This window comes from Melopsittacus undulatus, chromosome 5 (genome assembly GCF_012275295.1).
Source record: "Melopsittacus undulatus isolate bMelUnd1 chromosome 5, bMelUnd1.mat.Z, whole genome shotgun sequence".
Classification (NCBI taxonomy): Eukaryota; Metazoa; Chordata; class Aves; order Psittaciformes; family Psittaculidae; genus Melopsittacus; species Melopsittacus undulatus.
In genome coordinates this window covers 40,806,554-40,820,928 of record NC_047531.1, presented here as the reverse complement: position 1 = coordinate 40,820,928, position 14,375 = coordinate 40,806,554, and the positions used below count along the sequence as shown (strand labels likewise).

At 43.2% G+C, this 14,375-nt stretch overlaps 1 protein-coding gene across 1 annotated transcript in view; it reads left to right on the top strand.

Annotated features, from left to right (window-relative positions):
• Positions 1-14,375, top strand: part of FRAS1 (Fraser extracellular matrix complex subunit 1) — a 159,682-nt gene that overhangs the window by 101,078 nt on the left and 44,229 nt on the right. The window contains exons 23-30 of the mRNA XM_034063309.1: positions 500-646; positions 2,149-2,289; positions 2,506-2,646; positions 3,270-3,413; positions 3,955-4,252; positions 5,954-6,038; positions 8,810-9,136; positions 13,151-13,304. Of these exons, the coding sequence (XP_033919200.1) occupies positions 500-646; positions 2,149-2,289; positions 2,506-2,646; positions 3,270-3,413; positions 3,955-4,252; positions 5,954-6,038; positions 8,810-9,136; positions 13,151-13,304 (1,437 nt within the window). The remainder of the gene's footprint in view (positions 1-499; positions 647-2,148; positions 2,290-2,505; positions 2,647-3,269; positions 3,414-3,954; positions 4,253-5,953; positions 6,039-8,809; positions 9,137-13,150; positions 13,305-14,375) is intronic.

The window sequence follows — 14,375 nt, the reverse complement described above, 5'->3', positions numbered from 1 at the left end:
GACAAGAGGGAATAGCTTTAAACTGAAAGAGTATAGATTTAGATGAGATATTAGGAAGAAGTTCTTCCCTGTGAGGGTGGTGAGGCCCTGGCACAGTTGCCCAGAGAAGCTGTGTCTGCCCCATCCCTGGCAGTGTTCAAGCCCAGGTCAGATGGGGCTTCAGGAACCTGGTCTAGTGGAAGGTGTTCCTGCCAATGGCAGAGGGTTGGAACTGGATGAGGTCCTTCCCAACCCAAGCCATTCTATGATTCTGTGATTTTACCCTGACCTGTTCAGAGGAGAGTAAGACGCAGCGTGAGGAGATGCAAGTCTGTTCCAAATAGAAGGAATGAGGCTTTTTACATTTTGGAAGCTGTGAATAGGAATCAAAGTCTCCACAGGTGTCTCTCAGAGACGACAAGAGGAGTAGCGAGGCTACAGGATAATAGCATTTTTCATGGTACTTTTGGCTGGTGCATCAGTAATTACAGTTATTTTCTCTGTCTTTGTCTTTCCCCAGCTTGCAACAGCCAGTGTCTGAGCTGTGAATCAGCCACCAGCTGTACATCTTGCAGAGATCCAACCAAGGTCCTATTGTTTGGAGAATGCCAGTACGAGAGCTGTGCTCAGCAGTATTACCTGGATTTTTCCAGCAAGACTTGCAGAGGTGAAAAATACATTGCTGGTTTAAAGAAAAAGAAAAATAAAAGATACCTAAATTGCAAGTATCTTGGCTAAGAATCCATTAAATTGCAGCATGATCTGTGCAGGTGGCCTGCTTTAAAAAGTGAGCATGAGGGATGGAGTTGTTCAGTGACAGACTTAATTGCAGTGTTTTTACTGTTTTTTCTCTTCTTTGGCAGTCTGCTGTCACATACTTCAGTGTTTCAGTGCAACCACATTAGTGCAAATCCATCTCTTGTAAATGATTTAGTAAGTGAGCCAGCAAACTTTTCAAGGGTCACATCCAGCCATTCATTTAGTCATGGGTCAGCTGAATAACAAGAAGGCTTACCAAGCTGACTTTTCAGAGTGCTTATAGGGCCTTGTGTACTTACCTGCTTCTTTCTGACTTATTAAATAGTTCATCCCTGTATGTCTGCCGAAACAACAGTTTGGAAATTTTTAAAAGACACATGACTTGAAAGATTTCCAGAACTCTCAAGGAGAGTGTTCCATAATGGAAATAAGTGAGGATAAGGTGCCTTTATTGCAGCTAACACTGCTAAGACCAGGGTATATTACAGATTACTTGTTGCTCAGTGGTCATTTCTCGCTGGCTCTCTCAGTGCCTGAACCTAATTTAACTGAGTGGCATCTGCCATCTTAACTTTGTGGTTCTTCAGAGAGGTGCCGTGGTCTGGTATTTAGGGTGTTGAAAGAGGCAAGACTCTCGTCCTGGCTCTGGCTTGGACATGCTGCATGAAGTGGAGTAGTTCACCTCACCTCAGTGAGTCCTTCTTTCCCCCGCTCTTGCTCTTGCCTGTTTATCTTTCTCATCAGCTAAGTGTGTCTGTCATTAATTGCTGATACAGACCATCTTGAGTGCCACCAAGAGCAAAGAATATTGTTGGCAGCCTGAGTAGTCCTGGGGTACATGTGCATGGTTGGGACTCTGCTGAAGACTGGAGGGGAGAGAGTACAAGGACATGTGAAGGCAGATCTGATTCCCAGCTGGATCCAGGGTGTTTCTGCTCAGTGGACTTTCCAGAGATATTTGGCCTGTGAGGGGCAACAATTTCATTTTCTTTTGGTTAGAGTCATTTGAAAGCATGAGACTTGATGAAGTGGGGTGGGTGGTTGCTAAGGAGCAGCAAACTCAGTGTTGGCAGAAAAGGAGCATTGCTACTTACAGGATAAAGTCAGGCTTTATGGGCAACAAAACTGTGCTGGTGTTAGCAGGTCTGGATGCTGAACAAGAGCCAAGCCTGCTCAAATTTGATGCAGTTAGAACACGGTAAGTCAATGAGGGGAAGAAAAACCCAACCATATCTTGAGTTGTATTAAGTCATTCAGTACAAATCATGCTTTTTTTTTTAACAGTTTTTACTGTGTTCTTTGCTCCTAGGACTTATATTTCCGTAGCTGATAGACCCCAGGCACTAAGCAGTTGTGTAGGGCAAGGACCCCAGAAAGATCTGCCCTGAATTGACTTTTGTTTTCTTCCAGAGTGTGACTGGAGCTGTAATGCCTGTAAAGGTCCCCAGAGGACTGACTGCCTGCAGTGTATGGAGGGGTACATTCTCCATGAAGGAGCTTGTGTGGAACAGTGTCCAGCAGCTTTCTACAAGGAATCAGAGACGTGCCAGAGTGAGTTCATCTTGAGCGTTACTTCTGTTTGCTGCTGCCAAGATTTTTCCCTGCTTGTCTCCAGTTTGTGCACATCTGACATTCAGAGGGCACGCTCTAACTTCTGACCTCCTCACATACACACCATATTGCTCTAGTTCCTGCAGGGTGTTACAGCATAGTGCAGGAAGCAGCTGGAAGTGGTGTTAAGCTGAACTCTTTTCGTGTGACTTCTAGGGTGTGATCAACACTGTCTCCAGTGTCACCAAGCAGATGAGTGCAGCCTTTGTGAAGCCCCATTCTTCCTCTTGGACACTCACTGTGTTCCCAAATGTGGAAAGCGATATTATCCAGACCCTGCAGAGCACAAGTGCACAGGTAAGCATGGTCAGCATGTTGTGGTGGAGAGGGACCAGGCCTGCAGTCTATGTTTTATAAACTACTTTTTCTCTGCAAGGCTGAGGTGAAGAGGAAGTGCTTAGATGCTGTGTTAAACTTGCTGTTAAGGTCATGCAGTCACCTGAGAATCCAATAACAGGCTGTATCTGCATTTAAATGTGCCTAATTCCAGAGGAATGAGGTTCAGTGTAGATGACTGCTGATGTTTGTATGTGTGCACCTACTATATAAAAAAAGCCCCAGGTATTAACCCCACATATTTAGTAAGGTTTCAATTGTATTTCTGGGTTAACAAGTTGTGAAGGACTGGAGTGTGTATCTGGAGTATTAATAGTGTATTAAGAGTTACTTAAAAAAACATTTCTTCCATTTGGAAGATCATCTCAGGTTCTCTGTAGTCAGTGGGAAATAGTGGTCTAAATGAGGAAGGAATTTCTTAGAGACTCTTTTCTCTCTCTGCCCCTTCTTTTTGATCACTTTTGTCAGGTAGGTAAGACACAAATAGCAGTGGTGTTTCTCTTCTGATCCCTGGAGACAGCTCTGCATGCCAGTGGTTGCATTGTTTTTGTCAGTGTCTCAGTTGTACTTTCCATCCAATTCAGCTTGTCCTCAGGGATGCTTGGAGTGTGAGAGTGACAGCCTGTGCCACCTCTGTGACAGCACTACATTTCTGAAGAATAAGATATGTGTTTCTGCCTGTGGCCAGGGTTTCTATGGCAATACGTGGACAAGAGAGTGTGAAGAAGGTGAGTGTCTCACAATAAAGCAACCGAGCTGGCAAGCTTCCAATGAATTATAAGGCCAAAAATAGTGTCCATTCAGTGGTATTTTTGGAATTCAGTTTTGTTCAGTTCTATGGTGACTGTTGAATGTTGGAAGCTGCTTTCCTCCAACTTTTTTGTTTCATAAAAGGTTGCATGTACATGGTTTCCTAAGTGAAGTTGCCTCATTAGGAGAGAGGCATGTCTTTCCAATCAAGCATCATTCATCATCAGCATAAAACAAATGAAAAAATACCTTTGAGGGAATCCCTTACTAAATCAACTGTAGTACTTGCTTTTCTTTGTTCTAAATGAAGGTCTACTAGTCCGTCTGCAGGGACTAGTGGGAAACTCAAGATGGGAAATGATTTGCCCAAGCCTCTCAAAACCATAGTGGGGATTGGGATGGACTACAATTCTTCGTGGGATTGTGGTTATCAGTAATGGATAAGGCTCTGGTCTGTTATCCACAGGATGGTGGTGACAGGCAAGGTGCTACCACAGGCCATGGCTGTTATTCATTCAGTAATGCTTTTCCCTTCTTTATTTTTAGCCAGCAAGGATCCCTTGAGCTTCCATGTGAACAGTACCCTCACAGTAGGAATTGGTGGGGTAAAGCCCCTCGACCTGTCCTTGCTGGGTGTGTGTGATCTGGATGGTGACACAGGACAGCTCTTGTTCCATATCAACAGCAGCCCCTCCAATGGCAGGCTGGTGATCATGGTGAGGGGGGCAGCAGTGCAGCTGAGCAAAGGTGACCATTTCAGCTGCAAGGATGTGAAGGAGAAGAGAGTTCGCTTTGTGCACAGCAAAGAGAAATCCAGGTGACTCTGTTGAAACTTTTTTCAGAGCTCTTGCCTTAAAAAAGAAATTACTTATCTTGAGAACAGGTATTTCCTTGCTCCTTGGAAACATTCTTACAGTGAAACACACTCCTCGCAGCTGTTAAGTAAAATACCAATGTACTTATACTGTACCGTAGTATAAATGATGGTGCAAAACTTCTCTGCTGTGGATTTTAAACTGACATATTAGTCTGGTTGTTACAATAGCTTCTTGATGCTGTAAGGAAGATGCTCAAATGATGTGACTGCTGTGGTCTGCAGCACAGTCTGCATTCAACCATCACTCGTTTGCCTGCAATATGAGATCTATTAGTGTCCTGTGATAATTAGTGTGATTAGTAGCTGGCATTGCTCACATTGCAAGCATGTTGCAAGGCAGCGGATTTTCCTGCTGCCAGCCAATAAGCCAGTCATCCTGCCAAATTTCACACTTAATTTACATCTAGTCTTGGGACTAGACTGATACCAGTGGAATTGTTCTACATTTCTGCCTGTATATATTAGGGTGTTCTTTGATCCACTGTTTTCAGCAAGACTTTCAGGGTGTCGTTGCCAAGGGTTGGCTTAAGTTCACTAGACTTTATAAAGCATGTGTTTGTGTAACATGCCTTTGGGGTTTTTTTCTGGCTGGTTGTCGTGGTTTAAACCCAGCCATGCAGCTCATTCACTCACTCCCCGCCCTTCATCCCCCAACTCCTGGAGAGCTGGGGAGGAGAATCAAAAGAATGTAGCTTCCATGGATTGAGATAAGAACAGTTTAATAACTAAGGTATAACACAAGTCACTACTGCTACTACCAATTATAATAATGATAAAGGAAATAACAAGTGAAGAGAATACAACACCTCACCACCCGCCGACCGATAACTCACCCCATCCCACCTGACCAAGCACCAAACAATACCTCCTCCAACCCCCAGAGACCCAGCCCCTCTGGGTAACTCTCCATTACCTCCCCAGGCATGACTTGCTGTGGTATGGAATACCTCTTTGGCTAGCTTGGGTCAGATGTCCTGTCTCTGCTTCCTCCCGGCTTCCCCTCCTCCCTGGCAGAGCATGAGACCCACAGAGTCCTTGGTCAGAGTAAACACCCCTCAGCACCAACTAAAAACATCGGTGTAATCGGCTCAGTTCCCAGGCTGAATGTCAAAACACAGCACTGCACCAGCCACTAAGAAGGAGAAAAATTGATTGCTACTGCTAAACCCAGAACACTGGTAGTCACAATGAAATGTCAGGATCTTGTCTTGACAAACATTTTATGGTCAAGGTTATTGGGTGACATTATTGGAAAGTGAATAGGAAGCCAGAATGGTGAGAAGTGGGAGCTTCTATTCCAAAGCCAGATAAGTGACATTTTTCTTTAGCAGCAAATAGCTGACATTTAGAATTGATGGTTTATCTTGGAGATGCCATCCTGTGTGGGTAACATTAGTTAAAGGGAAAGTATATTATTGCATAGCTAAAGGCATTTTGTTACGTGTTGTTACTGTTGTGAATCTTCAGGAAAAAAAAAACAAACTATAAAAACATAATTGAAAAAGGAAAAAAAAAACAACTTAAAACCTTCTGTCACTAAGCTAGTAATTTTTACTAAATATCTAATATTTTTATCATTATTGAGTCCTGCAAGAGCACTTCATTAATTCATATTATCCTGTATTTTGGCTTGTTGTTTAGGAAAGGACAGTTTTCCTTGAAAATCAGTGATCAACAACTCCTCTCCCATCCTGAAGTGATCAATGTTCAAGCATTTTCAACACAGGTAATGCAACAAAGCTTGGAAAAAATCCCCAGATCTTGTACCATTTGGAGCCCTAGTTTCTTGCAGTGATAACAACGGAGCTGGGCAGAACCTGAACTGGAGTTCAGGTCAGGCAAATTAGACTCAAGTTTCACTTAGTTGAGAGGCAGCCAAGAGTCATGTGGAAGAACTGGGCTTGGGGTAAGTGACTCAAGAAGCTGGTCCTTGTCATTTTGCTTGTACAGGAAATTGTAGCTGTGCAATTGTAGAGCAATTATCAGTGAGTGCTAAGGAGTCCCTGCTGTTCAAATTACTCTTTGGATCTGCGGATGGTCTAGTTCAGTCTCTTACTGCAGGGCAATTGAACTGTGATTGATCCCTGTGGCAGGGATGCTTTGACAATCAAGAGCACTTACTTAAATGCTCTGTTCTAGAACAGTTGGAAATTAAATCAGCATGAGCTATTTAAAGTGTGTCTCTTAAACTGCTCACCGCTTCTAGGCAAGTTGATGGTACTTCCAAGTGCCCATGTCCTTCATGTTAATGTCATTTAAAATCTGTAGCATGATACTGTGGCGGTGCCTCACCTAAGAGATGGTGTACAGGCAGTACATTTGTGAATCCTTCTCTAAGGCTCTCTAAAAGGCAAGGTATGAAGAGATGTGCAAGATATGCATTAAGGGAGGGAGCACAGAATTACAGAAAGGAGGAGTTGTTCAAGCTGAGACTAGCTGTGTGTGCCAGCTCAGCCTACCATACCTCTGGACAGGCTTTGATTCCCACTCAGGCTAAAAGACTTGCAAGGGCAGTGGATGTGCTGGAACTTCCAGGCCCAGCTTCACGCTTGCTGCTGGTCCTGATGCCAACGAGTTCACCATGGACTCATTGTAATGGGGTCCAGGTTTCCAAGGGGGCTTTGCAGTGTGCACTGAGCTTTTCACCATCATTATCTCTCTTTTCATCATCATCATCATTATTATTATTACATTTTGCTTTATTTCAGTATTGAACTGTTCTTATCTCAGCCCATGGGTTTTACCTTTTTCCAGTTCTCCTCCCCATCCCACTGAAGCAGCTGTGTGGTACTTGGTTGCTGTGTGGGATTAAACCATGACAGACAGCTTTGCTTCAACTGAAGTTGTGGCTGCTTGGTGTATTCTAGCAGCACAAAGAGACTTTAAAGTGCAGATGAGAATCTGTTACTCTTAAGGCCCATTTACATCCTCAGAAGGGCATTAAGTGACTTGATAAAACTAACTGCAAATCTAGTGATCAGCCTTTCTCTTTTAGTGCTGACTCCTTCCTGCCCACAAGCCTAACTCAGCAGCTATCCTCACAATGAGTAGCTTAAGAAATACATTTCTTTTAATCATTGCAGCAGTGAATGGGTTTGTGTCTGAAGCTGCTGGTGCTGTTTTGTGCTTCATTGCACTTTGTTGCTTTTAATCATTATATTCCATATCAGTGATTCCATAACTTCTGGAAATTGAAAGTGTTCTAGTTTGCCCTTTAGTGTAAGGCAAACTGTGGATTTGGATCCTGTTGTGTGTATATTGATTCTTGCTGGTGCTGAAATCTTTGCTCAGGCTAATCGCTTGTTTACCACAGTGGGACATTCACCTAAGGAAGAGCTCCAGTCACTGCCCCAGAATACATAACTGAGGTTTAATGATAGGAATTTTGCCTGCTCATCCTTAATAACCCTGATAAGTTGTACACAGGTGGGATGGCAACAGATAGCTCTCTGATAAATGTTCCCAGGGCTCTCCTGCCTCCTGAAGCAAGGTATTACTGATGGCAAATGCTGTTTATTGGGATCAATAGAGACTGCAGATTTAAACTTTCTTGACAACAAAGAACTACAGAACTGATTTAAACCAGCAGAAATGTGGACTCTGGCTGATCTTAGTTCTGGGTTGAATAAGGCTCTGGGTTCCTTGAAAATAAATAAGTAATTATGCTGATGACACCTAGTTTTGCCGTCTTTGAGATGGACTTTATCAGTTGAAGGCAAGCAAAACACATCCTTTAGTGTTTGCTGATTGACTTAGAAGTGTTAATGCAAGCTTCTGCCTCTCAGCCTGATTCACTGCTGTTATCATCCTGTGTAGGTTATTCTCCCTCTCCTGGCATTCTTCCTTGCTTCCTTTTTTTCTCTCTCTGCAACTCATTTTACGCAAGATGTGTGAGGTCTTATTTCCCCATCAGTGCTCTGAAGGATTTCTAAGTTACCAAAGCTCTGGGTTATACACAGGAAGAATGTGGCATGTCTCCATCACCAGCCCACTCTGAAATGATTATTCACAGGCATGAATCTGCAGCATTTGAGTTGCCTGCATTCCAGTTGAGCCTGTGGACATGCATGTAATGTGTAGACCTCCCAAAATAGTTGGGATCCAGGTTTCCATTTGAATTTCCATGGATGGTAGTAAGGCAAAGCTGTGTCCTTTGTCTATTACCTGTGCAGACAGCAAAGGCGATATAGACTCTAGCAGATAACCAAACTGCTTTCTGTATAAATGTCCTTTTGGTTTTTCTGAATCTTTCCTAACCTTGCTGTGGGATGAGAATCTTCTTTTAATATAACTAAATCAGTCTAAATTGCTAGATATTCTTAGGTCTGCCCTCTGGGGGGGAAGATGTGGAGAGTGATTCTCTGCTGCTTAGAAATAGGAGCTTTTCAGGAATGAAGTGAGCATATTTCCTTAACCCCACATTTTTCATTCCAGACTTTGATCGTGATCAAATTTATATTGTTTAGCAAGCACCTAAGAGCTGCTTTTGTGTTTCAGGCCCCATATGTGTTCAGGAATGAGGCTCTCCTTGTCCACAGAGGGGAAACTGAAACTGTAACAGAGCAGTTGCTTTCTGTGAGAGACAGTGACAATCCTCAGGACGTTGTGCTGATGGTTCTAGAGCCTCCACGTCACGGGCAGCTGATCGGACCTCCTGGGAACTCAGCTTCTGCAGTCCACATGTTCCACCTGGATGACCTTACCAGTGGACTGCTGAGTTATGCTCATGATGGTTCTGACACCCAGGATGATGCAGTTATTTTGCAAGTCAGTGATGGGTACCACTTCCAGAACATCCTGTTCCACATTAAGATTGTTCCCAAGGTATGTACTGTGACATAGAATCACAGGCTGGTTTGGGTTGGAAGGACCTGAAAGCTCATCCAGTTCCAACCCACCGCTGCGGGCAGGGACACCTTCCACTAGACTGAGTTGCTCCAAGCCCTGTCCAACCTGGCCTTGAACACTGCCAGGGATGGGGCAGCCACAGCTTCTCTGGGCAACCTCTACCAGGACCTCACCACCTTCACAGGGAAGAACTTCTTCCTAATAGCTCTAGATCTAAATCTCCCCTTTCTCAGTTTAAAGCCACTCTCCCTTGTCCTGTCTCTACCTGCCCTTGTCTAAAGGCCCTCTCCAGATTTCTTGTCAGCCCTTTAGGCACTGGAAGCTGCTCTAACATCTCCCAGGAGCCTTCTCTTCTTCAGCCTGTCTTCGAAGAAGAGCAAAGCCTAGCAGTGGCAGGCAAATTCGATATCTGGAGAAGTATCATTATGTCTCTGAGGTGTCACTAATCCTGCATTACTGACAGGCTCTGGTCAGAGGCAGGAGAAAGCAGTGGATTGATTGAGTTTTGGAGGTCACCTGAATTTTTGGTTTGTGACAGGAATGTTCAGCTTCAGTTTTGCCACTTTGACAATGCAAAGTCCATAGTTATTTGCTAAAAAAAGATCTTCTGGAGTTGCAGGTGAGTTTTGTACTGGTGAGGGCAATAAATAAGAGAACAAGTGGGTGGCAAGGAGGGAGGGCTGATGAGATAGGCAAATCTCTCAGACTGATGTGTGTGTGATGGGAAGCAAAAGGACCATGCATGAACTGAAACAACTTGACTATTAAGGTCTATCACTGGTACTTGTGTGGTGGTGGTGTCTTCCAAGGTCAGGAGTTCTGCTCCACTGAAATCTTTCACTTGTTGCATCTTTGTGCCTGATAACTTCCCTAAGGACAGGGAACAGATACCTAAATTCAGAAATTATTCAGGAGTACTTTAATTTTTATTTCTTGCTTTTATTGCTGTTCATAATTATATGGTGGTGATTCGTCTCTTCTGTCCAAATACGGACAGGGGGCAGCTTTTTGAATTTTCAAGTGGAACTTGATATTACCTTTTATTTATTTTATTATGGCAGTAAAATTAAAAGTAGTGGTGCTTTTAATGCTTTCCATTTTTTTATTAAACAAACCCCCTCCAAACAAGGTGTGAAAAACATACATTATGTGTGGTGGAACCTTGATAAAAATGAAGTTGCTGAAGTACTCACGAACAGTTAATTTTAATATTGTAACAAAATAGAAGGAAAAAAAAGGCTGAAAATTCCCTTATCCTTTAGTTAATGGGGAAGAGGGATGAAAACTAGAGCTGTTGATCCACTGTTTGCAGTGTTTTTATATGTGTGAATCTGAGAATTACACCATCTTTGAGTGCTTTTACTCAGTGAAAAGAATCAGGAGATATTACCCTCCTTTTGTCCTCTTCTCTGCTGTATTAGACACAGCAACTTGGCCATGAACATTCTAGATAAGATTTACAAGCACTACATGGGTCTGGGTATTTTGCACAAGGGAGGCCTGATTCCATTTGGACCCTGAGGTGCTTCTGAAGCTGCTCTAGTAATTAATGCTCGTTAGAGACATGACTCACCCATCAGTCTGGGAATAAAAAAGGGGCTGCTTTCAAGGCTGGTGCTGACTTATTAGACTCCTTGAATAAAAGCAGCCCTGCATGTGCTGTCTTCACCCACATCACTCCCTAAGGAGCCTGTATCAGATCAGAAGGACTGCAAAAATGCTTGGACAGGCTCTGTGTTGTTTGTAACACATCTTTCTTTTTTGCTATTGATTAAGCAGGTTCTTGTAAATGCCAGTGAGGGTGAATTGCTACATCTAGTTTCTTTTATTAGCTGATTTTGTGCTCCCGTGTCTCTCATTATCTTTCTAAGTCTCTCTGTGCAGCCCTTGGCTACAAAGAATAAAGGTGGTGACAGAGGTGAGAGCAGAGCAGCTTTTAGTATGAGGGTAGAGCTGGCAGATACCCAGCTCCTGTCTCATCCTAATTAACATCTTTGTGGAATAGCCTTGGGAGCTGGAATGCATGCAAGGTCTGGTCCTGAAAAGGTGCCCTTGAGGCACACACATGCTAAGACACTTGTTTTTTTCCCTTGTTTTACATCCAAGGATGCTCAAGAGCCCAATAGGACCCTGGGTGGAGGTGTGGAAGTGCAGGGTGTAGGTTTTTTTAACCACATTCCTTATCTTGTTGCAGTGTGCTGCTGAATGGTTCTATATTATAAGTCCTGGTGTGAAAGGACCTTTCTAGGATTCCTATTTAATGGACTCAGGCATTAATCTGTAGGAGCACTGTGGTGAAAGTGTAAAAACATAAAGGACAACAACATTCCAAATACTATGAATTAGAAGGGCTTGCTTCTTCACAACAGTTGTGCCTTGTTTTCTGCAAGGTGTTTTTTGTAGTCCCTTTGGTTCCTAACAGCCTGCTTCTCTCATCCACACTCTTCGTTTGACCTACTGCAGTCTGAACAGCTGGCCTCTATTTTGAGAGCTCTTCATAATGATTTGCACTGCTGTTTATCTTTGTTGACATTCTTGAACAATTACAGCTTCTGTGAAGTGAATTTGAAAATTGCTAGGGCTTCATTTTTTGGCAGAGCCCTACCAGTGGTGCTCCAATGGGGAATGAGAAGCCTGTGCTCTAGAAAATATGATCACAGGCCTACACACTTTAAGTCAGAGAAGCTCAGGTGTAACCACATGTGATCTTCTCATTGCTGATGGGCTGTGGAAGCCTTTCTTTCCTGAGAGGCTAGGAGAATGCAGGGAAGAGTCTCAAGATGTTTATTTTAGGGCTGTGTTGGACCTCTAGAGGAGATCCAGCTGAGGGAGGTCTCCAGGATTCTTGCAAGGCATTTCATCACCCATTAACATTGGAGCACTGTGTGCACTTCTGGTGTTCTCAATATAAGAAGGGCACGAGCAAGTCCAGAGGATACCACAAGCATGATCAGGGGGCTGGAGCACCTCCCGTATGAAGACAGGCTGAGAAAATTGGGGCTGTTCAGCCTGGAGGGCAGGCTGGGTGGAGACCTCACAGCAGCTTTCCAGTATCTCAAAGGAGCCTATAAGGATAGTGATAGGACAAGGGGGAATGGGTTCAAACTTAAACAGGGGAGATTTAGGTTGGATATAGCGAAGAAAATCTTTACTGTGAGAGCTCTTTACTCTGTGTTTCTTTAATCAAACCGTTCTATGATTCTATGAACATTCACTTAAAAATATTTTCTTTTCAAGCAGTGCATTTTGCCTGTCCTTCTTCAGAAGTATGGCTGGTCTTTATTTTCTCTCCTCACACAAGAAATCCAAGGATCTTTCTGACCTGCTGAGTTTGTTTCCTGTTCCAGAGTTATGCTCTCTTAGGCCTAAATATGTCATAGTGTGTTCAAATCAATAAGGTCAGAGGGAAGTTGTCAGAGGGAAGGTACGTATACTGGCAGGATTCTCGTGGCAACTCTTCCTGCAAGTATATTCTAACTTAGCAAAAAAAGTGATGTGTGTTTGGTGCGGTAGTTTATGAGTGAAATTTGAATTAAGTTCAGTTTTCCCCATCTTGTAGACAAGCATGGGGCTGGTCTGGAACCTGGGTTTGCTCATGGAGAGGTGGTAATAGTTGCAGCTATGAGTAAAGATAGTGGAGGTGCCATACAGAGACACTTTAGAATGGGTAAGAACCTGTTGTTCAATAAGTACCCTTGAAAGGTGTATGTTTTTGGAATTAAAATGGGGAGATGTAAGAGAACATGTGGATCCCATCAAATTAGTGTAGTAGACTGGATAATTTGTTTTCAGATGTTGATAGTAGTGAATTTTTGGCTGTGGATAGGTGAAGAATGCACAATTGTTTCTTGGAACAGACAACCAGGGCTGAATGCATAACAAATTCCAAAATATTCTGCTTGATCCTTTTCACTTGAAAATCTGTTTCCATGAGTGCAGCATTGTTGACACTCAGTTATGTCTTTTTTTCTGCTGTGTCCCTAAATGCAGAGTACCAGAAGTCCTAGGCTGGTGACAAATTCCCTGGTGTGGGTTCCCCAGGGAGGCATGCTACAGATCTCCAAGACCATTCTGCATGCTGAGCTGCCTGGTGTCCGTGACTCCGAGATAACCTACACTATCATCAAGGACCAGCCAAGACATGGTAAATACCTTTAGAGTGTTGCAACAAAGCACCTGTAGGGTGTTGCCTTTCACCCCACATGCCACAAGATGTCCATCTGCTAAATAAAATTGCAGAGCTCTGGTTACTTCTGGGGAAAAGGGTGTTCTTCACATGCTCATGTGAATGTGGCTTTTCCATTGTATTTTTCCTACAACAAATAGCATTTGAGGGGATATTTCCTTGTAATACTATGCTGAGTAAGTGCTGCTAACTTCATCTTTTTCCAGTTCAAATGGGCATACAGAGGAATGAAACACTATTGTCCTGCTTAGTCATCTGTAACTTTGTTTCTCTAGTGGTAGTGAAATTCTGTCGGATTTATAGCCTTGTGAGAGCAGAGTCGTACTGCTAAAAGACAGTATTCTACAGCGAATGTCTGGTTTAAGAGGAGCATAGGGTAATAGCTACTCCTAGAAACTGCTGAACAAAAGTGTACTGTGAGGATCTGGAAAGCTTCGTAAATTCCATGACACTTGATTTAACTTCTGTTAATGAAAGGGGTTATTGACTCCAGCAGAAATTGGTGACATCTACATGTAATTCTTGTCTCCAAATTCTTCTGAGAGGCTCTGATCTCATCTGTCAAAGTAACCATCCCTGGCACTGTTCAAGGCCAGGTTGGATGAAGCCTTGGGTGACATGGTTTAGTGTGAGGTGTCCCTGCCCATGGCAGGGGGGTTGGAACTTGATCTTAAGGTCCTTTCCAACCCTAACTATTCTATGATTCTATGGCTTCCACAAGCATCCCCATGCATAGGACTGCAGGTTATCTTCTGCAGAGTATCTTCTGGACCTAGGCAAGGGAGGAGTGTGGAAGGTACTGGGATTTGTGGCTGAGATACAAACTGAGAGAAAGTGGGTAGAAAAGAGAGATGTCATACGTGTACGGAAGGTTAATATAGACAGAAAAATGTTGTTTTCCCGCTCAGTATCACCATTTTCTTCACTAGAACCATGTCTTTTAATAATACATTTTGCACTTCCGTGAAATTATATCATTGCTTTTAATTTGCTGAGCTGCATAAAATTAGAAGATCCCTTTGGCAACTT